At 35.7% G+C, this 25,338-nt stretch overlaps 1 protein-coding gene across 3 annotated transcripts in view; it reads right to left on the bottom strand.

Moving 5' to 3' along the window:
- The window catches only part of PTPRA (protein tyrosine phosphatase receptor type A), a 224,164-nt gene that overhangs the window by 55,792 nt on the left and 143,034 nt on the right, over positions 1 to 25,338 (bottom strand). For all 3 annotated transcript variants that reach the window (XM_074230066.1, XM_074230065.1, XM_074230067.1), the window contains one exon: positions 24,901 to 24,970. In XM_074230066.1, the coding sequence (XP_074086167.1) occupies positions 24,901 to 24,948 (48 nt within the window). In that variant the 5' untranslated portion in view covers positions 24,949 to 24,970. The remainder of the gene's footprint in view (positions 1 to 24,900; positions 24,971 to 25,338) is intronic.

The following is a 25,338-nucleotide window of genomic DNA, read 5'->3' as shown; positions in this document are numbered from 1 at the left end:
CACTCTCATTTCCCACTTGGTTGGCCTCAAAGATTTCTTACAGCTTCTAATGACTAGGTCAAACTCTCATGCCTTCCATGACACCCTTCCAGATGGCACTGACCTGTCCCTTCTTTGACTAAATCTCTGAAGCACTTCTCAGTCAACCTTTTCATTTTGAAACTTAATTCTATGTCACCTTACATTGTTCTTAACACTGTCGTGTGTGTGTGTATCATATCTCCTTAACAAGATAATAAATTTCTTGAAGACAGAGACATATCTTGCAGTTCTTTAACATCACCTTCCTCCATCCTTACAGCTAAATAAGGACAACATTAGACAGAAGTTCAATTATTCAAGGAATAAAAATAATTAAAGATCACAACAGAATTGTGGTTACAGAAACTGATAGAAAAGCAATGATTCAAATTTTAGAGCAATACAAGATGACTTTATGGTCTGAAAAAAATAACTTTCAATATTGTTTATTGATCTTATTTGACATACTAACCTTAAGCTTTCCCTCTAGGGATTTTATGAGGGGTTTCACAATGGGTTTTAGGAAAGAAAAGTCTGAAAACTTAACAGGTCAGAGACAAATAATTATTTTAAGAAAATAGAATATACAGGTCAGAGACAAATAATTATTTTAAGAAAACAGAACATACAACAGAAATATTGAGGCCCCAAACAAGGATACAAGACAAATTTTAATGCAATGACAACACTGCTGATGGATCCAATTGCTAATTAAGACTATATTGCTTCTCTCTAGACTTCTCATTAATTATATCCTAATTGCAAGTACAAGATATAGCATGTCAGAAAATAACCTGTTGTGTTAGTCTCTCAGTGACAACCTCCTAAACCCTTTCATTTACCAGGAAATATAGTATTAGCAATACAAAAGGAAAATACATCTTTGCCTATGCCCTTCATGTTCTAATGGTTCCAAAAAAAAATGCTCTTGTCATTTGCTCTGTTTATTATGGTTCCCTTTAAAGTCAAACTCCAGGTTCTCTCAAAGCCTGGATTTCTCAGCAGTGGCCTCCAGGTGCAAAACTAGAATACCAAGTAACACACCAAAGCAAAAGATCCATCTCATTCTAAACTAAGGTGTGCAAAATTCTCCTATAGGTCTCCTTTGACAAATGTCCCTGGAAGTCTTGTAGTTTCCAAAGAGAGATGCTAGCCTGTTGTCTGATGAAGTTATTTAGTCCAGGTATACTATTGAGATTTATAATGAGACTCTTATATTAGATGTACTACCACTAAATAGAAGAGAGAACTTAACCTATAAATAAGAGTTTGATGAAATGTTTTCTAAAGTCCTTTAGAAATCTGAATTTTTGGGGTGCTAGGTGGCGCAGTGGATAAAGCACTAGCCCTGGAGTCAGGAGTACCTGGGTTCAAATCCGGTCTCAGACAATTAATAATTACCTAGCTGTGTGGCCTTGGGCAAGCCACTTAACCCCATTTGCCTTGCAAAAAACCTAAAAAAAAAAAAGAAATCTGAATTTTAAGAGTCTATGAATTTTTTTTAATAAAGATTGATTTAACTCAACCAACATCTGCCTATCAAGATAGACACTGTATAAATCATTTGAGCTACAAAGACAAACATGCTGAAGTTCCAGATCTAAAGGAGCTTATAGGAGGAAAACGTATATAGTACTAAGGCTTGCAAAGTGTTTTATGTATATGGCATTTTGTACATAATATCACATAATTATACATAATATTATATATTATATAACACCTATACATATGTATGTGTTTATCCATCCTAACAACTATGAGCCATTTTTTATGCTTATTTTATAGAAGAAAATGAAGCTGAGAAAGATTGTTGATCAGTCAATAAACTTCCAATTTCTCCTTTTACCACCATTATTTTTAACCTCCCTTCCTCCAAGATCCATTCAATTCATATTTACCACTCAATAAAAATTATGGAAGCTGCTATCCACCACCTTCATGTCATTCCCCTTCTTTCCTCAGAGTTAAGTGCTTGACTCACATCTTTCTCTACCCAATTCCTGCCTTCATTCTGAGAATTCGACATATTGACTAATAATCCCTGAAACACCTTAACCTATGCATAGGCAAAGATGCATTTTCCTTTTGTATTGCTAATACTATCTACTCCTCCAACCTGCCTCAGCTAAATGCAAAGATGGTCATAACCTGGATCTTGTCAGCACCTACAAATTCACTTCCATGTTTGTTAACTTTGAAATTCCCTTATCTGACCACAAGCTATCATCTCTCCTGCCTTGAAACCCCAAACCTATTCTTTGTCCATCCATCCAAAATCCTCAACACTTCAGTTCTTTTCTAGGCTAACACCTCTAAAACAGCTACAATTTCCTCCATTCCCCATTTTGACTCCTTGGTGAATTATTTCAATTCTATAATGTCCTCTTCTCTTGTATATCTTGCCACATTACCATATTGTCAATGTTGCCCTGCCAAACCTCAGTATTAGGTAACTTTCACCATCTGCTGCCTTCACTCCTATGTAAGTGCTTCTGAATGATGCTGGAGAAAATCAAGAAACCATTCTGACTTGGTTCACTACAAATTTACATTGTATAACCTCAACTGGGCCCTCCTGGCACCAATGCAATCCTTTTACACCTAACTTACTAGAATAGCTTTTTCAAACCTTTTTATCCCTACTCAAACCTTGGCTCCCCTGTCTTCCAATCTCTTAGTTGATAACCCTGTTTCATATGTCACTGAAAAAAACCTGAGAACTCCCTCTTTTCCCTTCTTCCTAGTCTTAACACCAACCAAATACTTTCTGTCTTTATCTCCTCCTTAATCAGGGTCTTACATAATGAGGTAGTTCTTCTCCCAGTTAAAGCAAACTCTTCAAAAAAAAAAAAAACAACAAACAAAAACAAACTCTTCTAATTGCATAAATGATTCCACTGTATCCCATCTTCTTCCAGTATATTGTCCCCTCAATCACTCTCTTATTTCTTCAATCTTTCCCTCTTTCCCTACTACCTATTAACATGCTCACATCTCACTTTTTTGCTATTTTCCTATATTTTACCTTCTTTTGATGGATAAACTCTTTGAGGAGGCCACCACAACTCCACTTTCTTTCCTCTCATTCTCTCTTCTTGCTTCCAGTATTGTTGTTCAACCCAAACTGTGGTATTTAAAGTTATTAGCAATTTCTTAATAGCCAAATATAATGGGCTTTTTTCATCCTCATCCTTTTTGACTTCTCTGTAGCCTTTTATACTGTTGATCACCCTCTTCTTGATATACATTTCTCCCTAGAGTGTTCTGAACTGTTCTCCCCTAGCTCTTTTTCCTATCTATCTGACCATATCTTCAAATCTCCTTTGCCTGATCTTCATTCAGATCCTAGTCGTTAACTGTGTCTGTCCCCTAGGGCTCTGTTCAGGTTCTTCTCCCTTTCTTCCTCTATACTATTTAACCTAGTGATCTTATTGGCTTATAGGATCATAGTTTTAGGGGTGAAAAAGACCAGGGAACATTTGAGTCTAACCACTTACTTTATCTTCTTGCTAGTGTTTACCACAATTAACTAAGAAATGATGTGATGTCCTCAATGAGCAGAGAGTCTTGTAAACCCCATCTTTTTCTAACTTTAAATGTTTTTTTGCTTTAATTAATTATAACCCTTCCTCCCAAAGTTAGATTGCATATAGAAAGGAAGGATATGTCCTTCCAGTTTGGACATGTGGTACTAACAATTATTGCTCCTTTTGGACAGAGGATGTTGGTTTTTGATTTTGATTAAATTTATTTATACTTTTACAGTTATTGTACACATTCTGTTTTTGGTTTTCCTTTTTTTTTTGTTCTGTGTAAATTTTTATGTAAGTCTTACCATGTTTCTACAAACTCTTCATACTTATAATTCTTTATGGTACAGTAATATTCATATTATACATATGTACATATGCATGTATACATACATCTCTCTATATATATATAAAAACATAAATAAAATCTCACACCAGAATTCTTCATTCTCCAGTCATTGGAAAATAATTTATTTCTATTTATTGTTATAATAAATTCTAAATAATGCCACAAATAATTTTGTACAGATGGAGCTTTCCATACTGTCAATTTCTTTAGTATATAGTCATTAGTGGTTGAATTTCTAGGGCAAATTACCATCTTTATGAAGAGAAGTCCTTAATTATTCTCAAATCAAATAACAATCTTTTTAGAAGTTCCTTTAAAGCTCTAGCCTAGCTTTCTCAAAAAGTAAATCAAAATAAAACATAAAATTCAGTTCTCCCAAATCGTGTTTTACAAAAGAAAGCACAATTATTTCATTGATGATCACTATTATGCTCTTCTGAGTAAAATCAATAATGTTTCAAGGGCATTTGCAGCCTTCATCAATCTGTAATCAGGCTTTTAATCCAGACAGAAACCATTCATGAGTCAAACAGTATTATCTTGTGAAATCCTAAGCTAATGCTTCTTTGAATATAAACTAATTTAGCAAAAAGTGTATAAAATATTAATAACAACATCTTTATATAATATATTCTATATACCAGATGTGCTTTACAAATATTATCTCATTTTTCAACTCTAGGAGGCAGGTATTATTATTATCTTCACTTTACAGCTGAGAAACAAGCAGAGATTAAGTGACATATCCATGGTCATACAACTAATATATATACATACACACATATATGTATACATACATATGTGTGTACATACACATATATGTATACATACATATATGTGTATATGCATATATGTATACATGCATATATGTGTGCATATATACACATATATGTATACATACATATATGTATGTATGTGTTGTGTGTGTGTGTATATATATATATATATATATATATATATATATATATATATATATATATATGTAGTCTGAGGTGGGATTTAAACTTTGCTCTTCTCACTGATTCCAGGATCAGCACTCTATATACACTGCCTCTTATGCTTGTCAGTTTCTGCGAGGTACTCTTTGTTAAGATTTTATAAATGTTTTTATCATTCAGAATATAGAGGAAAAGCTGCTCACAATTTCTAGCATCTAGAGGGAAGTTCTAACCTGAATGAAATAAAATTAGCCATTAGCAGTATAAAGAAGGCTATGAAGCCAAGGGACAAGATGGACATATGTAGACATGGTGGGACAGGGGACACAGGAATGCTTTGTTTCCCCAATGCCAGTGACAAGTCTAGTAGTCACGAGAAGCAAAAACAAAAACAAAACAAAACAATACCCCCCCCAAAAAAATAAAAGGCCCTTTTATGATCAGGGTGAATGCGCAATACAAAAAAAAAGTCAGATGATCTAGTTAAAATACAGCTATTCCTGATGGGAACACATTCTTAGCCCAGATTATTTTATTCCTGATGGAAAGAGAATGAATTAATTGGTGGGGAAAAGACTTCTATTTGCCTCTTGGGGCCTTGGTTTAACTATATCCCAGCTTGGGTTTACACTTTTCCTGTAAATAACCACTCTAGCACCAAGACCCCCATGGAAACAGTCACATTTTTCCTTAGTAGTCAGGCTATATTATGTATTTCCTTCCTTCATTATTTTTCTCAGGGTTCTTTGGTTAATGGAGCAATGGTAAATACCTACATTTAGTCAATTATTTCTTTCTAGAGCCTCTGTTGTTACTCAGTCATTTTTCCAGTCATATTTGATTCTTCATGACACCATGCAGGATTTTCTTGGCAAGGATAGTAGAGTGATTGCCATTTCCTTTTCCAGCTCATTTTACAGATGAAGAAAATGAGGCAAGCAGGGTTAAACAGTTTGCCCAGGGTCACACAGCTATTAAGTGCCTGAGGCCTGACTCTTCCCGACTCAAGTTCTGACTCTCTTGTACTACCTAGTTGCCCTTAGAGTTTCTATATCATGGTCTAAAACAAAAACAAAACAAAACAAACAAAGGAAAGCAAATAATACCTTATTCTGGTCAAGAACTCACTTAAAGGAATTGGGTGCCATACTTCTCATCCCACAAGAGTCAGTTTAGTTAGATTGAAGTCCTTCTAGGACAGTTGAAACAGTAAACTCCATGATTCTTGACATAGTGACTACATTTTGAACCAATTTTTCTTCATTTTCGTCTATTTTTTCTTTTCTCTTATTAACTTAAAAAAATCTAATTTTCAACTTTTTTCCTTTTGTAGCTTTTTTATTTTTTTTAGTCAAGCTTTTATCTGTTCTTTAGAATATCCTCATTCTTCTTAAGATCTATCTTAAGCACAGAGGCAAACATAAAAGATACAGACCCTGACTTTGTTTCCCTTTTCATTCTTTCTTCACCTCTCTTACCTATGTTATTTCTTCACAATCATTAACAAAAGAGTAACCAGGAGTGTAAGTAAATCATTAGTAAATTAATATTCTAATTGATTTTCCATGTTCTAGAAAGAACAAAGGGAGCAAAGCTGATTTTCTATTAGGTATTTTGTCAAAAACACATGTTGTTTGACTCAAATAATGCAAATGCAAACAAATGATGTATCCAAAATGTACCACTCCTTTAGTTTGGTTGCTGATTTGTACTTTGGTCAGGAAAATATCCAAAACCACTATGAAAGTAAAACTTTACATGAAAATATCTGTTGTAGGTGGACATATTTATCTTTGCTATTTTCAGAAAATTATTTTCCTATATGGAAGGACTTTAGTAAGAGAGTATATAAAAAAAAATCCAGATATTTTCAATTTGGAAATATGAAACTTCAAAAAGAAGTGAAATGGAAGAAATTATGAGTACAATTGGAAGAAAACACTTGAAACTTAGAAAAAGAAATTAAGTTGTGCTCTGAAAAGAAGGCTTCATGAAGCCTGGAGCAACTGGATACAAAAAAAATGACAATCAACTTTTCAAGGTATGAGTGACAAGACATTCCCCTGAAAAATGTCTAAAAAACATAAAGTACAAAAGGGTAGAGAACAAATGAAAATCAGCTCCTAGAACCTTTGATCCTTAAGGTTTTGTCATAGTTCTGTGCTCATAGTAGAAGTATTAAAAGAAGTGGAAGTACTAAATTTAATGTATTAAATTAATTGTATTTATTCAATGTATAATTAATGTATTAAATTGTATAATTTAATGTGTTAATTGTATATTGTAACTAATTAATGTATAAAATTTTATAATTTAATGTATTAAATTAATTAAATTAGTAAATTAAATTAATGTATTAAAGTATTAAATGAAGTATAAGTATTAAATGTAAAGTATTAAAAAGTCAGTAAATATTTATTGAGCATTCATTATGTGTCAGGAACTATTTTAGATACTAGGGATACAAAGAAAGGCAAAAAGAATAACTTTGTCTCAAGGGGCACTGAGAGCGACAGATCTTCTAGACCAGCAGTCCTGCTTCTAGCTCAGCCCTCACAGCCTCAGGGAGACAAGTCCTGAGAAGAAAGTGTCTGTCATCTCCAAAAGCTACACATAGGGAAGGTAAGACAAGAAGTTAAAAAGTACCTTAGGAGAGAGACGGGAGGCAACAAGTATCAGAAAAATCAAAACACTACCATCTCCTTTCAAATCCTGAGATGGCCCAGGACCCTGAACCCAAGAACATTGGGAATAACAATGCTTCTATTCCAGTGACTTAAGCCCAGAAAAGAAAACATTCTTGCCCCACAGTCCTTGTATTATCAAATCATGCAACATCAGAAATGATCTTCATTTCCAAAATAAGAATAACATTAAAGAGGAGGCATTACCATCTGCTTTGCCACTTGAACCCTAAGGACGATGGGACCTTCCATTTGACTTGCTGCTGAAATCTTCCACATAGTGTTTTGTATGTTAAAATATAAGCTCCTTGACAGTAGGGATTATCTTTTCAATCAGCATCCCCAATACTACCTATAATAAGGGTTTAATAACTGCTACCTTCCCTGCTTCATTCATAGAGTTCACATTCTAATGGAGGATACAACATTAAAATAATTGCCTTCATACCAGAGAGATACAAAGTAATCTCAAAGGGAAAGCACTATGAGGGCTGGGGGGTGGTGGTGGTGGTGGTGGGCAGAAGCAGGCAAGGAAAAGTCTCCTGTGGAGGGTGAGTTTTGAGTAGAATTGTGAAAGAAGTCAAGAAAGGTGGAGCTGAATGGGCAGACCAATGGAATTTATTGAGTTTTAGGGAGTTGGGGTGACATGGTCAGATGAGGAAAAACAGTTCAGATTGAGGAAGAATCATCTGGGCAGCTAGCTATATGGAGAATACATTGGAATAGTGAGATACTTGAGGCAGGGAAACCAAACTGGGGGGCAATTGTAATAATCCAGACTAAGGGGTATGAGAGCATGAACTAGGGATTCATGAGTGGATTATTTGGGTAGAGAGTTGACAGATGAGAGTTTTTGTGGAAATAAAAATAGGATTTGACCACTGCTTGGATATGTAGATGAGTGTGAAGAGTTTAAATTCATATCTTAGTCTCCTGAGTCTAAGTTCAGTGCTTTTTCTCTTAGAGTATACAGTCCTCTAAAACAGAGTTCAATACATATAAAGTTTCAAAAGGGAGGAGACAGTTCTTCTATTCTCTGCCCTAGTCAGATCATATCTATAGAATAATGTTGAGTTTTGGGCAGTACATTTTAGAGAATCACTAATAAATTGGCTTAAGTTCAAATGAGGTTGATGACTATGCAGAGATGATCATGTAATGGAGGTTCACGGTTTAAGTGAAGGTTGAACTAAATACCCAATATGATTCTTTTCAACTCAGAGATTCTAGCTACTAAGATGATATAATAAGAATTATGCAAGCAGATTCTACAAAGGCATGTAATTTATAAAAGCAGCAGAGCAGCAGAAGGCAGCACAAAGAAAGGGGAAAAGCCTTGTCAAAACTCCTATCCCATCCTCCTACTCACCCAGTCTTACTGAATGGACTTTTCTATATTCCCTTGAATGAGAGTGTTGATCTGTATGTAGACTTGGTAGTTTTTCTATTGAGCAAACTTGGCAAAAGAAGCTGCCAAACAGAAGGAAAGTACAACAGGAAAAGCTGTAAGTCTTTTCTCTAAAAGCTGTTTAAAGCAAAGTTGCAGGGTCCTTCATAATCAGAACAATCCATCACTCACTATTAAGTATTTATTAAATGCCAATGAAGCAGCATACTTTAATCTAAGCATTGCCAAGATATGGAAACATCCTTGGAAATTCTGAAAGGGAGAAGGAGCTAGAGGAAAAGGAAAGAAAATTCAGTGTGCAGGATTGGGGAAATGATCTAAAATATACACATAAAATATCACAATTAAGTCCATCATTTGTTAATTATCATGTTCTTAAATTGGAAATTCAGAACTGACAATGGGAAATAGTAGAACAAACACTTCAGGGTAAGTTGAAATAAAAAAAATAGATCCAGTTATAATTATATTTTCTCTTTTCAGCATCACAAATCCCTTCCATAGAGTTACAACAATAACTTGGAAAAGCTCTTCTTGGCATAAAGAAAACCACCAATATTGTCTCAGTGGACCCTGAGAGTTCACTGTCCCATAGGAGTAGTTCTTTGCTTTCTGAATTTAGTTTGAAGTACCACTTTTGGCTGCTATAAGCTAATTAGGTCATGTCTCATGAGCTGGGTCCAGTTTAGTGACTTTACTGAACACTGTTGAGGTGTTAGGTATAATAATATAATAATATAATACATAATATAATATGTAATAATAATATAATAATTAGGTATAATAATAATTTCTGTAAAGCTTTCTACTATTAAAGTTACAGGCTCTAAAAAGAACAATTAGAAAGTGAAAGAAGAATCAATCATCAGGTGGAAAAAGGAGCAACTAGCTAATCTCTATTACCTTAAGAATATATTGACTTAGGGGTGGCTAGGTGGCAGTGGACAGAGCACTGGCCCTGGAGTCAGGAGTACCTGAGTTCAAATCTGGCCTGGGACACTTAATAATTACCTAGCTGTGTAGCCTTGGGCAAGCCACTTAACCCCATTTGCTTTGCAAAGATTAAAAAAAAAGAATATATTGACTTAGCCCTATTACCCTTACCCCAAAATAACACAAAAATTTTAACTTGTCCTTTTATAACTAAATTCTCCAAACAGGTGAGCTATATAATGTTACCATATATTTCATCACTTCCTTAGTTTCTGTGATATGATTTCTACTCTTATCACCACTAGCCTCTAAGATGAAATGTGACTCCCTTTTTTTCAAACCTAAAACCCCTTCCTCAATGATCATCATTCTAGATTACTCTGCTTGGGTCTGAGCTATCATCTAATTCAGGGAAATTTTAAATTTGAGGGATCATGAACCCATTTGGAAGTCTGATGAAGCCTATGAACCTTTTCTCAGAAGGTTTTTAAAAAGCACAGAATAAAAAAATAAAATAAAAAAGCATAGAAAAAATAGGATTATAAAGGAAACCAATTATATTGAAACACAATTTTTTTTTAAAGACACAAACCCCAGATTAAGAAATACTGGTTTATAGAAACAATGTAAAGACTAACAGATTGCCTTTTGTGTGTGGGGGGAAGCAAGATTAGGGGAAAAATTGTAAAATTCGAAATAAATAAAATCTTTCTTAAAAAAAAGAAAAGAAATACTGGTTTGTTTAGCCACTAAAAGCTATCTGATTCATCTTTCCCCATTCTTCTTTGAATGATCCCTCCTCCAACATTTCCATAGCCATTGCCCTAATTCGCACCTGGAACACTGAAATAATATTTTAGTTGGCTTTTCCCTCTATTTAGGTTCTTCCAAATTCAGCACATCCTAAATAAATTGCTGACTTAATCTCCTTAAAATAGAAATTGGCTACTAAGTGATTCCTAAATCCAATCTATCCCATTTTCCACCATCTGGAAAAAACTGTACAAGATCATATAGAATGGAATACCATCATATATTTTTATTTATCTTACCAATTTCTATGACTGAAAACTTTATTACCTAGTGACCAATCTTTCTAGTGATAAATTCCTCCATTAATAGTATACACACATACATACACACACTCAATGATTGATGCAAAGGTCATTATGGGAGAGAAGGGTGAAATGTTGGAAACTATGGTTCAGGATTAAGAAACCAAAAGGGGTCAAAGGGTTTACAGATACACAGAAGTCTAACAAATACCCAGACATGCAGACACATGCAGAATTATTTCTTCAAGAAGAATTAAGGAAGGGAGGTACTGAAAATGGTGAGCTCTTAATGGTATTACAAACAATTAAACTGATTATATTTTACTGATTAGGAAACAACTGGTTACTTATGTGACAGTCATTTCCAAATTACATGTCTGAATATAGCTAGACAACCAATTTGTTAAAGCAAAGATCAAAATCACATTAAATGTTAAGAATAAAAACAATAAGATGGGGAGTTAATTATGACTCAGAAAAATAACTTGTCAGCACCAAATCAGCAAAGTGTGCCTGCATATATATTTGATATTTTCAGAAATACCCAAGTCTCTGAAGGGCATGTTAAGAAAATGTTTGTATCTCAAGAAAAGATGGATGCCCTCTCTGAGATAGAACCTCACACCTCTCAGACTGGCCAATATGACCAGAAAGGACAATGATCAATGTTGGAAGGGGTGTGGGAAATCTGAGACACTAATACATTGTTGGTGGAGCTGTGAACTCATCCAACCTTTCTGGAGAGAAATTTGGGATTATGCCCAAAGGGCAACAAAAAATGTGCATACCCTTTAATCCAGCAATACAACTACTGGGTCTATAACCTGAAGAGATTATGAAAAAGGGTAAAAACATTACTTGTACAAAAATATTTATAGCAGCCCTGTTTGTGGTGGCAAAAAAACTGGAAATTAGGAGAATGTCCTTCAATTAGGGAATGGCTTAGCAAACTGTGGTATATGTATGTCATGGAACACTGTTTGTTCTGTTAGAAACCAGGAAGGATGGGAATTCAGGGAAGCCTGGAAAGATTTGCATGAACTGATGCTGAATGAGATGAGCAGAACCAGATAAACACTGTATACCCTAACAGCAACATGGGGGTGATGATCAACCTTGATGGACTTGCTCATCCCTTCAGTGCAATACCAAAGACAATTTTGGGCTATCTGCAATGGAGAATACCATCCATATCCAAAGAAAGAAGTATGGACTTTGAACAAAGACCAAAGACTATTACCGTCAAATTAGGAGAATAAAATGTTATATTATTATGTAATTTTACTATCTCATACTTTATTTATCTTCCTTAAGGTTATGCTTTCTCTGTCATCACATTCAACTGAGATCAATGTTTAACATGGAACCAATGTAAAGACTAACAGAATGCCTTCTGTGGGAGGTGGGGTGAGGGAAGCAAGAGTGGGGGGGAAATTGTAAAACTCATAATAAATAAAATTTTTCTTAAAAAAAAAAAGATGGATCCCCTATACAACATTAAATGAAGCTTTTACACTGACAGATCTCACCAAAAAAAGTGACAGATCTCACCAAAAAAAGACAAGCTCTAAAGAAGTTTTCAATGGTAGACACTGTGGAGGATCTTCAGTAAAGTCCATCTCTTTGGGGGAAAAGGGGAAGTAAAGCCCAGCTAGGCAGGAAAGTCGGAAAGTCATTAGACTTTTAGCCACAGTTCAGTCCAGGTCCCAAAAGTTTGACAACATAGGTCCTGGCAGCTATATAGTAGGCCAGCAGGGAGGGTTCCAACCCTAAATAAAGTCTGAACTCTGGGAATGGAAAAAAGCAATGAGTGATGCAGGAAAATTATGAAAAATTAACCAAAGAAATCAACTCCTTTAAAAGTAAACATAACCAGCTGGAAAAGGAATGCAACTCAGCAAAGAGCAAAATTAATCAACTAGAAAAGGAAACACAATAACTAAGTGAAGAAAATAAAACTCTAAAAATTAGAATTGTAGAAACAGAAACCAATGAATTTATGAGACTATAAGATTCCATTAAAAAAAGTAAAAAAAAAAACTGAAAAAAATTGAAGAAAACATAAAGTATGTTTTAGGGAAAAAAAAAACAACCTGAAAAACAGAACCAGGAGAGATAATTTACAAATTACTGAACTACCAGAAAGCCTAGATCAAAATAAGAACCTGGGAAACATCTTTCAGGAAATTGTCAGGGAAAACTGTCCAAATCTGCTAGAGCAAGAAGGCAAAATAGCCATTGAAAGAATACATAGAACTCTTCCAGAAAGAGACCCCAGGATAAAAACTCTAAAGGGCTATCATAACCAAATTCCAGACAGAATTCTCAAATAAAGGAAAAAATACTGCAAGCAGCAAAAAAAGAAACAATTTAAGTACAAAGGAAACACAATCAGACTTATATAGGACTTATTGGCTTCAATGCTGAAGGACTGGAGGACCTGGAACACCACATAGGAGGGCAGAGGACCTTGGAGTAAAACCAAGAATTTACTGCTCTGCAAAGTTCAGCACAATCTGTCAGGGGAGAAGATGGATATTCAATGAAAGAGAGGACTTCCAAAATTTCCTGCTACAAAAGACCAGAACTGAACAGAGAATTCAATCTCTGTTTATAAGACTCAAGAGATGCATAAAAAGGTAAATGGGAAGGTAAAAAATTTTTTTTTCTCCATTACATCCTAGGGCCGGCTAGGTGGTGCAGTGCATAGAGCACCGGTCCTGAAGTTAGGAGTACCTGAGTTCAAATCCGGCCTCAGACACTTAATAATTACCTAGTTGTGTGGCCTTGGGCAAGCCACTTAACCCCATTGCCTTGCAAAAAAAAAAAAAAAAAAACAACTAAAAAGAAACAACCATCCTATAAGGGAAATTATAACATCTGTAATTCTTGAGAATTGTATTTCTCTTAGGATAATTAAAGGGTTGAATATAATTTAAGAGATTAGATTTAGAGGATTTGGATATGGTGGATTCTCTTTCTTTCCATTGAACAAATGACATCATTATGTTTAAGACAAAAAGCCCAGTTGAAAAGCTAGGGTGTTTACTCTAAACTTATGTGTCTCAGTTTCCTATGACCTAATTTAATCTTGTCTTATCCATAAAGGTTAGCACTTTCTCTGATAAGGATATCCTATGCAGGGTGGTTTAGAGTCAGTGTCAGTGCCAACAATCAAGTGTAAAATTCTGGAGAGAGAACTTCCAAGTACTTAAAGCACTTAGAGACTCAATAGTTAATTATATCAGAAGTGACTTTAGGGGCAGAGGGTGGGTACCTACTTAGAAGGGTGGAACTTAATCCATACTTCAGTTATTAGGTTTTAAGTACTAGGGTTGGGGAACTAAAGAGGCTGAGTGTGGGAAAGAGTATGCTTGGCCGGGGGGGGGGGGGGGTGGGGGGGGGGGTGGGGGGGGATAACAAATGGTTCATGAAATGATTTGACTACAGGATGCTTTGGCTCTTGAAGATTGTGTGTCTTTGAAGGGTTAATTGAAAGGGGGGATAAGGGATAAAATGATTTTATAATTTGAAATGATTCATACACTTGAGAAGTGTATTTCTAATGAGATGGAGCAATGCTGTGAATCAAACAATCAACAATCAATAAAAAAACGATGGATGCCATAAAACTTTTTCTTGACAGAAAATTACTGAATAATAACTGATATTACTACTCTTGAAAAGAGGTGACAAAAAATTCATTAACTATTGACATATGCCTACTCTCTGAGGTTCTTTCTCTAGCTGAACTGCTAAATATTTAAGCTTTACTGTAGAGAATACAACTTTGATGGGCTGGCCACATTGCCAGAGAACTTATATAAGACAAGCACTCACACAGAGGTCAGAAGAAGTAACATAAAGACACTCTCAAGGTCTCTCTGAAGAACTTTGGAATCTATTTCTCTGGCCTACACTAAAGAAGGTACTACACTCTATGAGCAAAACAGAATTGCAATAGCATAAGATGAACAAATTTAGAGACATCGCCATTCCAAATGGTCACAGGGAGTATTTGTGCCTGTCCTGTGGTTGGACTGGTTTGATCAGTCATGGACACACTGTATCTTGATCCTGACATAGTGATGTCATTTTGATCATCTTTTAGCACAAAAGACACCCACCACCAATATTACCATAACTACAACTCCCCATAACCACAACTCCATATCTATAAATACTTTATGAGAATAATCCATATATATATATATATATATATATATATATATATATATATATATATATATATATATATAGGACAACCTTGCTGAAGGTACAAAAAGGGAAGAGAAAGACTTTTACAAATAATATTCTATAGCAGATCACATCTTTATCATTAGATAATTGACAGCTAAAACTGTATGTTGTTCATAAAATGTGTTTGATTCAACAGAGCAAAATGACATCTTGAAGGTCCTCCTTCAACAAGGTGTCTCCTAAGCCATACGTTAAAATCATATCAGAGAGTCCCATGACCCTGATTATTAATATAAAGCAAGGCACAAAATAGGAAGACACAAGCTCATCAAAGGTGTTTGCTACAGTCATGGACAATGTCAAACACAAAGTTCAAATGGGAAAAGCATTTCATGTAGATATTAAGGTCCTCTAAATATGGATATTCTTATTTGGGAATCACATTTTTGCTAATTACATCAAACTTTAAAATACTGTAGAGCCTCCTAAATAAGATCCATAATTATAAGAGTTTGACTTCACTAGCTACAAAGGTAAAGCCAGATGGATGATGGATGCCTCCTATCCAAATTATGATATGCAAGTAAATTTTATATATTTTACATACTTACCTTGCTTAAGCAATTGAAGGTAGCTAGATGGCACAATGGATAAAATACTAGGCCTGGATTTCATATCCATGAACAAATCATTACCAGTATGAATTTCAGATAAAGTATAAACATGGAGCTAAAAGGTAGAATTCTGTATGAAAGGATTGTGATAAACTCATATCAAATTATAGTTAATAAAAAATGTTTTTTTTTCCCTTCAAATCAGTAACCTACAATGGCTTTTCACTACTTGTATTGGAACTCTACAAGGGCACCAAAGGAAATGCTTTTTTTTCTTTCCCTAAATTCAAGTCAATTTAACAATACTATTATGCAAGACCCTAAGGCTAAGTGCTGAGAGCACTAAGATGAAAAATCAGACAACCCTTTGCCTTAAGGAGTTTAGAAGAAAATAGAATCCTTAAATGGGAGGAGAAAACAGGTTACTGACTAAGTATCTGATAACTAGTACATTCCCCAGATAATCACAGAAAATTAGGGGAAAAAATATGACAGTAGGAATCAGCATGGAGATCTGCAAGTCAACTTCTGGCCTGTGGGAACAAATCCAAATTTCAGGAGCACAAAATGAGAAAGACAACACCAGGCTACATGCAGAGAAAAAAGAGCACAGGAATTTTAATTAGTATCTGGATCTAAATCCTAGTTCTGCCACTTCCTTGGATGACCTTGGATAAGTCATTTAAATCTCTCTGGGCCTGAACTGAATCATCTGAGAGTCCTCTATTTCTATAAAATCATGGGTCCAGCCCTATTCCTGTGCTTACTTCCATTCACCACAGTCTGTTCAGCATTCATCCACTTTATTGGCATGCCCTTTCCTCTAGATTTTTTGCTACTACCAAAAAAAAAATGCTGTCATATTTTTTATATATAAGACTTTTCCTTCTGTCTTCTACTTCCATAGGGCATATGCCTGGTAATAACATCATTGAATTCAGGAGTATGCATAGTTTAGTGATTTTTTTAAAAGCATAATTTAAAATTGTTTTCCTACAATGGTTGGATCAGTTCAGTACCACCAACAATATATTTCATCCCCTGACAAATGAGTAACAAGAGCTGAGGAAACAAACTTGCCAAGTTTGCTGCCCCAAGCATGAAAAATCTCTTACCACTTCATTCCATATCACATAGAGCCAGAAGTTGTAGGCAGCCATGGGCAAAATCTCCAAGGAAACAAACCCTCCTTGTGCCTTCTTTACTTTCCTCTGTGCAGTTGAATTTTGTGGACTTGGTAGCATCTGGCACATAGTACATACTCAATAAATGCTTGCTGACTAGACTTAGCTACTCATAATCCTCTTTGTATTGCTCTAAAGAGAGGTAATTGTATAGCCAGAAGGTTTACATTTCAACACAATTTTCCTCTCCTTTCCCCCTTCCTCTTCCCCCTCTTCCCCTTTCTCTCCCTCCCCTCCCCTCCCCTCCCTTTCCTTTCTTTTCTCCTTAAAAGATATACAATGCCAAGAAGATATGGACTACAGGTGGGATACAGAAACTGCAGGAAAGTGGGAAAGATCAGACACACACTTTCTGGTCATGTAGCAGTGAGAGTGTGAAGAGATTAGATAAACTGCTTGAATGTGGTAAGGAGTGAGGAAGAGTGGTGATAATACTTGCTACTGATTTACTTCCTTGATAGTACTATACATTTATGAATTAAACTATTTTACTTTCATTACTCTAAGAGGTCAATGGTACTTGTGAACAAATGAAATCTAAGTGAAAGGAGAGGTCTGCAAGGAGAATGGGAACAAATAAGCCAAGAAAGCTTGGGGGGGGGCGGGGGCGGCTAGGTGGCAGTGGATAAAGCACCGGTCCTGGAGTCAGGAGTACCTGGGTTCAAATCCGGTCTCAGACACTTAATAATTACCTAGCTATGTGACCTTGGGCAAGTCACTTAACCCCATTTGCCTTGCCAAAAAAAAAACACCTAGGGGCGGCTAGGTGGCTAGCACCCCCTAGATAGAGCACCCCATTTGCCTTGCAAAAACCTAAAAAAAAAGACTATTTGGAGCTCGGAAGTAATAAGGACTACATCTGTTACATTCATGAGGGCCTATTGTTACACAGAAAAGAGTGAAAGTTGTTAAAATCACCCCTAAAGACCTTAGACTCTGATAATTTTCTTATTCCCTTCAAAGAACAATTCCCTTCTCCTCATCCTTCCCTCTATCCTTGCTAGTCACCACAAGCAACTAAGCCCTGATACTGCTCAGAGTATGAGGGATATTTTCCTGATACCAGAGCTTAGCACAGAATTTATTTACTGACTGACAGATACCAAAGCAAAGGCAGGAAAAGATGAGGCTCTATACATCAGCAATTAAAAAAGTGCCACACATTCATAGGTATAGGTAGTTATGCAGAAGAAATTGTAGGGTAGCAGCTGACTGATTTTCTGGTTTGGATATGATGATGTTTCAAGATATGTTGGCATGATTTTCCTATGAACCAACTAAGGTTAGCGTATTGATAAGCTTTCAAAGACTAGCTATGTCTCAAGAAGTAACCTATCAATTGCTAACTAAGAATAAACTGTGAATTGACAGTAGAATAAACTAATTCTTTTGGGGTAAAATAAATGATACCAGATAGGAAAAATTCTGGATCTGGAACCAGCAGACTTGCGTACACATCCTGACTCTGCCATTTATTAACCATGTGACCTAGGCCAAATTGCTTTACTTATCTGCGACTTAGGTTCCTGATCCACCAGATGAAGGAACTGGATCCAGTGATTTTCAAGTTCCACTGCAGCACTGACTCTCTAAGAGAGAGTGGAATAATAATAATAATAATAATAATAATAATAATAATAATAATAATAATAATAATCTTGAGTGGAATAAAAATCAGCCTGATAGCAGATCCTAGACTATTTTACTAGAGCAAACAAAGGTTATATAGACCAGACAGAGGTCCTTAATCAGGGTTCAATAAAATTGTAAAAATTTCAGTATAACTGTAAACTTTTATGTCTTTAAAAACATTATTCTTTTTTTTTCAGGGCAATAGGGTTAAGTGACTTGCCTAAGGTCACATAACTAGGTAAATATTAAGTGTCTAAGGTCAGATTTGAACTCAGGTCCTCCTGACTCCAGGGTCGGTGGTCTATCCACACAGGTTTCAGTGGACTACCAAAAGTGTCATGCTATAAAAAGTATGATTAGATGTCCTCTTCTGAGAATTAGGAAGATAGTGGTAGAGGTGATTTGAAAAGAGATTTTAAAGTTTGGGATCATTGTTGTCAGTAGTGTGCTCTCACCTCAACTAAGGAAGAGTAAAGAGATTGGCTTACAGCCCACAGGGTTCAGCTCAGATTAAATATATAAATCTATAGTGTACCTGGTCAGCACAGTTGTATGACTTCCTCCAGGAATATTCAGTAATTTGGTAAGAAAAGGTGTACAACAGGAGTACATCCAAGTTGCTGGGGGTTGGGGGAAAGTGGATGGCAGTGGTGGTGAAGGATGCAGATAGAAAGGAATGTGGCAAGAGGTTCAAGGGCAGAATTGTGTAAAAACTATTTTATAAAACTATAGTTGAAGATACATCCCACAGGATTTGTCTTTAAGTTCTATACAAATTCCTACTTGGGTTTAGTGAGATAAAATTGCTCCTCTCCAGGTGAATTTGCAGGACCTCTTTAGAAAATTAAAGTTAACTTCTACAATGTTTCACTTTTTAACTTTAACTTCTAGAGAAAGAAATGAAATTCAGTGCCTCTTTACAGTGATATGTTAGCTTAGCTCAAGTACTTAGTAGCAATCTATTCTGTTTCCTTCAGGTAGTCTCTGTTCCATTTTATCCTTAATTGTCTTATTATTTTTGTCATTTTTTTTACTTAAAAGATTTTAATTATTTTGCATTTTACAATTTCCCCCCTAATCTTACTTTCCTCCCCCCACACCCCATAGAAGGCAATTTGTCAGTCTTTACATTGCTTCCATGGTATACGTTGATTCAAATTGAATGTGATCAGAGAGAAATCATATCCGTAAGGAAGAAACATAAAGTATAAGAGACAGCAAGATCATACAATAAGATAACAGTTTTTTCCCCCTAAATTAAAGTTAATAGTCCTTGGTCTTTATTCAAACCCCACAGTTCTTTCTCTGGATACAGATGGTATTCTCTATCACAGATAGCCCCAAATTGTAAATTGTCCCTGATTGTTGCCCTGATGGAATGAGCAAGGTTGATCATCACTCCCATGTTGCTGTTAGGGTGTACAGTGTTTTTCTGGTTCTGCTCATCTCACTCAGCATCAGTTCATGCAAATCCCTCCAGGTTTCCCTGAATTCCCATCCCTTCTTGTTTCTAATAGAACAATAGTGTTCCATGTATTTTGTCATATGCTTTAGACAGAAAGTCATCTCAATCTAAAATATGCAACAATGAGGCTATAATTTGGCAGGTCAACTGCTATCTTTAGGATCCAGTACTATTTAAAATTTCCCTCAAAATCTGTTTGATAATTACCTAGCTGTGTGGCCTTGGGCAAGCCACTTAACCCCATTTGCCTTGCAAAAAGCTAAAAAAAAAATCTGTTTGAAAATGGCTGGCTAATTATTTCTCATTCATGAGACCAGGACAGTTGGTTGCCAAATGGGAAGCCAAGCAAGCCATTGCAATGCCCCAGGCTGTTCTTTTTTATTTTTAGGTTTTTGCAAGGCAAATGGAGTTAAGTGGCTTGCCCAAGGCCACACAGCTAGGTAATTATTAAGTGTCTGAGACTGGATTTGAACCCAGGTACTCCTAACTCCAGGGCTGGAGCTTTATCCACTGCACCACCTAGCAGCCCCTCCCAGGCTGTTCTTAATACATTTTTTCTACTTCTAGCTAGTTAGTATTGAAAAACTAATTCTGAATTTCATCTCTCTCTCTGTCTCTCTGTCTCTCTGTCTCTGTCTCTGTCTCTCTCCTCCAAAAGAGAGCTGTGTTATAATAAACTTCACTATTCGAAACTAATAATATTTCTAGAGCTCTGGATCCTAGCTTATGATCACAGCTTTTTAGAGTTGGAAAGGAGTTCAGAAGTCTTCTTATTTCTCATTTTACAGATCGAGAAGTCAAAGCCAATGAGACTAAGTGACCAAATCTCCCAGGTAATCAGTAGCAGAACTGACTCCAAATTGAGGGTTCTTTCTACTATATGATAGTCAATGTTAAACCTGGCAATCAAGTTGACTACAATGTTAGTCTTGCTTCTATATTCGCTGCTACTATTAATCACTTGGAAGTTCTGGAGGCAGAGGAATGATCAAAGACTGCTTATTTATACAGGAAAGACTGAGGAAAATGGAATCTTATACAGATACAAGACTAGACAGCAATGTAATAAGTCAATTGCTATCCTATCTATTAAGGCAACTAGGTGGTGCAGTGGATAGAGCACTGGTCTTGGAGTCAGGAGGACAGGAGTTTGAATCCAACCTCAGACACTTGCCACTTGGCACTTCAAATCCACCCTGGCAAGTCACTTAACCCTGATTGCCTGGCATGCAGGGCCATTTCCAGTTGTCCTGATTCCTGTCGGGCCACTGGACCCAGATGGCTCCAGAGGAGAAAGTAAGGCTGGTGATTTAAAGCAGTACTCCCTCACTCAAATCCAATTGAAGTTCTTGTCATGGTCCATGCATTTGCTAGGGTCACAACACTCATTTTCACTACACCATAGGAAAGCTGGTCTTCTCATATGAGGATTCTACTCTCTTATCAGTCAATATAACATTTCATATAGAAAATTCACTTGCTATTCCACACCTAATAAGGCTTGGTGTATGATATTGTTAGTCTTCAGATTATGGTCACAAATTAGACTGCTATGATGATCTGGCAAAGTAATATATATTATTTTGAAAATAAATCTCCCTAAGTTTATCCAAGAAAAGAATTGAGAAAATGGATCCCATCTTTGCAGAGGTAGGGTCTAGGAAGTAAACTATTGCATACACTGTCAGCTCTGGCTAATATTTTGGATGATTTTGCTGAACTACTTCATTGAGTTTTTTTTTTAATATATTTTGTTGAAATGGAAAGCTCATTGAATAGGGAACTGATCCTCTCTGGACCTCAGTTTTCTCATCTGTAAATGAGAGGGTTGAACTGACTGGTCTTTAAGGTTTCTTCCAATTCTAGAGCTATAATCTTTTGATATTGTTAGAATAAGAGATAATAGGGACAGCCAGGTGGCACAGTTGAAGTGAGGAGGACCTGCCTCATATCCAGGGTCATCTCCAGTTATCCTGATTCATATCCAGAACTAGATGGTTCTGGAGGAGAAAGTGGGGCTGATGACTTAGCACATCCCCCCTCACTCAAACCCAATTCACATGTTTGTCATGGCATCACATCCCTGATGTTGTGATCTTCTTCAAAATTGAAGGACAGGGTGGCTAGGTGGAGCAATGGATAGAGCACCGGCCCTGGAGTCAGGAGTACCTGAGTTCAAATCTGACTTTAGACACTTAATAATCACCTAGTTGTGTGGCCTTGGGCAAGCCATTTTGTAAAAGTTGTAAAAAAGTTGTAAAAGTTTGTTAAAAAATTGCTTTGTAAAAAAAAAACCCAAAAAATGAAGGACAATCATTATTATGATTAAATAGGGAATGATTAGAATAAAGAAGAAAAATAAGAAGACATCTCTAGGAATATTTGAGGTGGAAAGAACATTCATTGATTGTGGAAAGATTTAAATGCTAAACAAAGGAAAGATGAGCTTTTTCATGTATTTTTTTGTCAGGAATCAGGTCTTCTCCACACCTCAGTCATCACGAGTATTTCTCACCTTATTTTCTGCTCTACTTGATGGGAGAAGAACTCCATTTACCTCCATTAAAATGTAAGCTCCTTGAAGGACTATTTATTTTTGTATCCTTAGCAATTAGATAGTGCAGACATGGTGCCTAATGAATGCTTGGTCCTCTTCCAGAATAGAACGAAGGACAAACAAGGAATGATCAAATGTATTTTATCGATCAGAAGGCTTTGTATTTGATTCTTAGATCCTTAGAGGTAAGAGTCACTGAAATCAAAGTTATGTAAAAAGCATATCAGAGAGATGAAAGATTAAGATAGGAAAATCATTTAGGAAGCTATTGCAACAGTCCAAGGAGAAGCAACAAGGCTTAAACTAGGCTACTGGTATATGAATAGAAAAAGAGCAAGGGAAGTCAAAAGTTTTGTCAAAGTAGAATCAATATAATTTGATGACTAGATATGAGAAGAGGCTCTGAGTGCAAGCTAAAGCAAAAAGTTGGGGGATCACAGAAAAGTGGTTGTAGGGAAGGGAGTTTGGTGGAGTATATAAATAGAAGTTACATTGAATTCAAGAAAATATTAGAAGCTGGAGTTAGCACATAGAAGTCTGTAAATCTCAAAGATTATCCATAGAATATAGAGGCAAATTCAGAAAAGGTGACCCATATTAAGATGATGATAAAGATGAGTGACACATACTGCTTCAGGGTTTAAAGAGGATTTCATATGCAGTATAACATTTAATCATTAGAAGAGCCCTGTGGGATTTATCAGTGTGTTATAAATGATCTGCCTATGGTCTCATGATTAGTGACTGTCAGAGGCAAGATTATAGTTCTGTTCTATCCTTACTTCAAGTTAAACATTATATTAATTACATCCTGCTTCAATAGCTTATATCAATATTCAGCAAACTGATACAAAATAGCTTTGTATCAATATTCATCAAACTGAATATAAAGGTGAGATCTACGGTGATCCCAAAATGAAAAGGTACTTTTCCATAGTTTCAGTCAAGCAGTCAGCCTTTCTCTTTCTGCTCTTAGGAACACTGAAGGTTAATTTACTATTTAATATCTTTTAAGTGCAATAGGAGGCACAATAGATTTCTGAGAAATGGAAAGTTATAAATAAAACACCTCTTGAAGTTCCTCTTAAAGCATAGGCTATTACAAGAGTCATTTACTAAATGATATCTAATAAAGAGATAGTTTTCTCAGAGGCAGCCAACTAACTAGGAACAGAAAAGTTAATGCTTGGGGAAAATCTGGCTCAGGAAGGATTTTCTCACTTAGAACACCATCCCTGTTTTTCAGATGTCTATAATATGCCATCCGGTACATGAAGCCTCACTTGTTCTGACATTTCAGATAGCATAGGACAGAACTGTTACTAACTCCTACACTCCAGATTAGGTAGGTGCAGGGCTAATGTACATTAGAAACCATCAATATTTGAAAATGTTTAAAGAACACAGAAACATGAAAAACTAGGACCTGTTCTTAATTACTTGTCACATTCACAGCATTATTGAAATTTTTCTATCTATGGCAATAACATTTTAAAACTAGTAATTGAGGAAGTAGAAATTTTTTCATTATCTTTCATATTGTAATACTATATTCACATATTATATTTTCTTAGCAATTTTTTTTGTTTTTGCAAGGCAATGGAGTTAAGTGACTTGCCCAAGGTCACACAGCTAGGTAGTTATCAAGTGTCTGAGGCTGGGTTTGAATTCAGGTCCTCCTGACTCCAGGGCCAGTGCTCTATTCACTGCACCACTTAGCTGCCCCCCCAATATTATTTTCTTGACAAAATCCTTTTTCTGGAAAAATTTTCAAGTAAAACCTTGAAGCATTATATAAAGCTAATAATAAAAACTTAGCTCTGCCACAGCTTTAATAACCCCTCTAGGCTTCTATCCATAGTTAGCAGTTAGGCAATCTCACTTAGTCTTACAGTTATGCTGTTTGACTCTCATAGAAGAAATTAAGAAAAAAACACTAATATTGATAGCATTATATAGTATTTTGGATTTTGCTAAGGCCTTTACATAACACACTTTACATTATACATATGTATATGTTTAAAAGATGATATTTAAATTGTGTTTTAAGGTTTACAAAATGATTTATATATGCTATTATATTTGATCCTCACAACAATTTCTTAGGGTCTGGTCTGACCCCAAGTCAAGGCCTAACTATAAACTGAGGATGCTACTACATATACCATATATTCTCATTTCATGAAAAATATTTTATAGATCTTACTTTTCAGAAGTAGAAATAAAATTGAGGGTCACAGGTTTTTGTTTTGTTTGTAATGACATTAACTTGACTGACAAAACTGCTTTTTCAAATTCCATTTTAAAAATAGGAAATATATTTCCCCTACCTTAGTTATTGGAACAGCATCTTCCATTACTACCCATTGGGCTTCCATAAAGGTTTTCTAGTCACACAACCTGCAATCAATAAAACATCAGTTTAGAAATACAAAACAATCTGAGTTAAAAGCTAAGTAGATTCTTTGAGTACTAAAAAATCTATCTCTGTAATGTAGTCTGCTATCATGGTCTTTCTTAGGCATTTAGAGAACATTCAGAGTCTTAGGACAAACCACTGCAGTTTCACTAGAGAGCTTGAGACCTTTTGCCAGACATTGAATACCTAAGTCTTTCTCCTGAAATCTTTTTTGGAGCTTTAACATCATAAAGTACTCCTTTTCATCACAGAATCAGAGAGAACAAATATACCAACCTGTATTTGATCAGCAATCTCCTCCACAAGTACTCTCCTATTCTCCATTTTAAATCTAAAGAAATGATGATCT

The sequence above is a fragment of the Macrotis lagotis genome, chromosome 3, assembly GCF_037893015.1.
Source record: "Macrotis lagotis isolate mMagLag1 chromosome 3, bilby.v1.9.chrom.fasta, whole genome shotgun sequence".
In the NCBI taxonomy this organism is placed as follows: domain Eukaryota; kingdom Metazoa; phylum Chordata; class Mammalia; order Peramelemorphia; family Peramelidae; genus Macrotis; species Macrotis lagotis.
The sequence above is the reverse complement of the archived record's forward strand: the minus strand, read 5'-3'. Positions and strand labels throughout refer to the sequence as shown.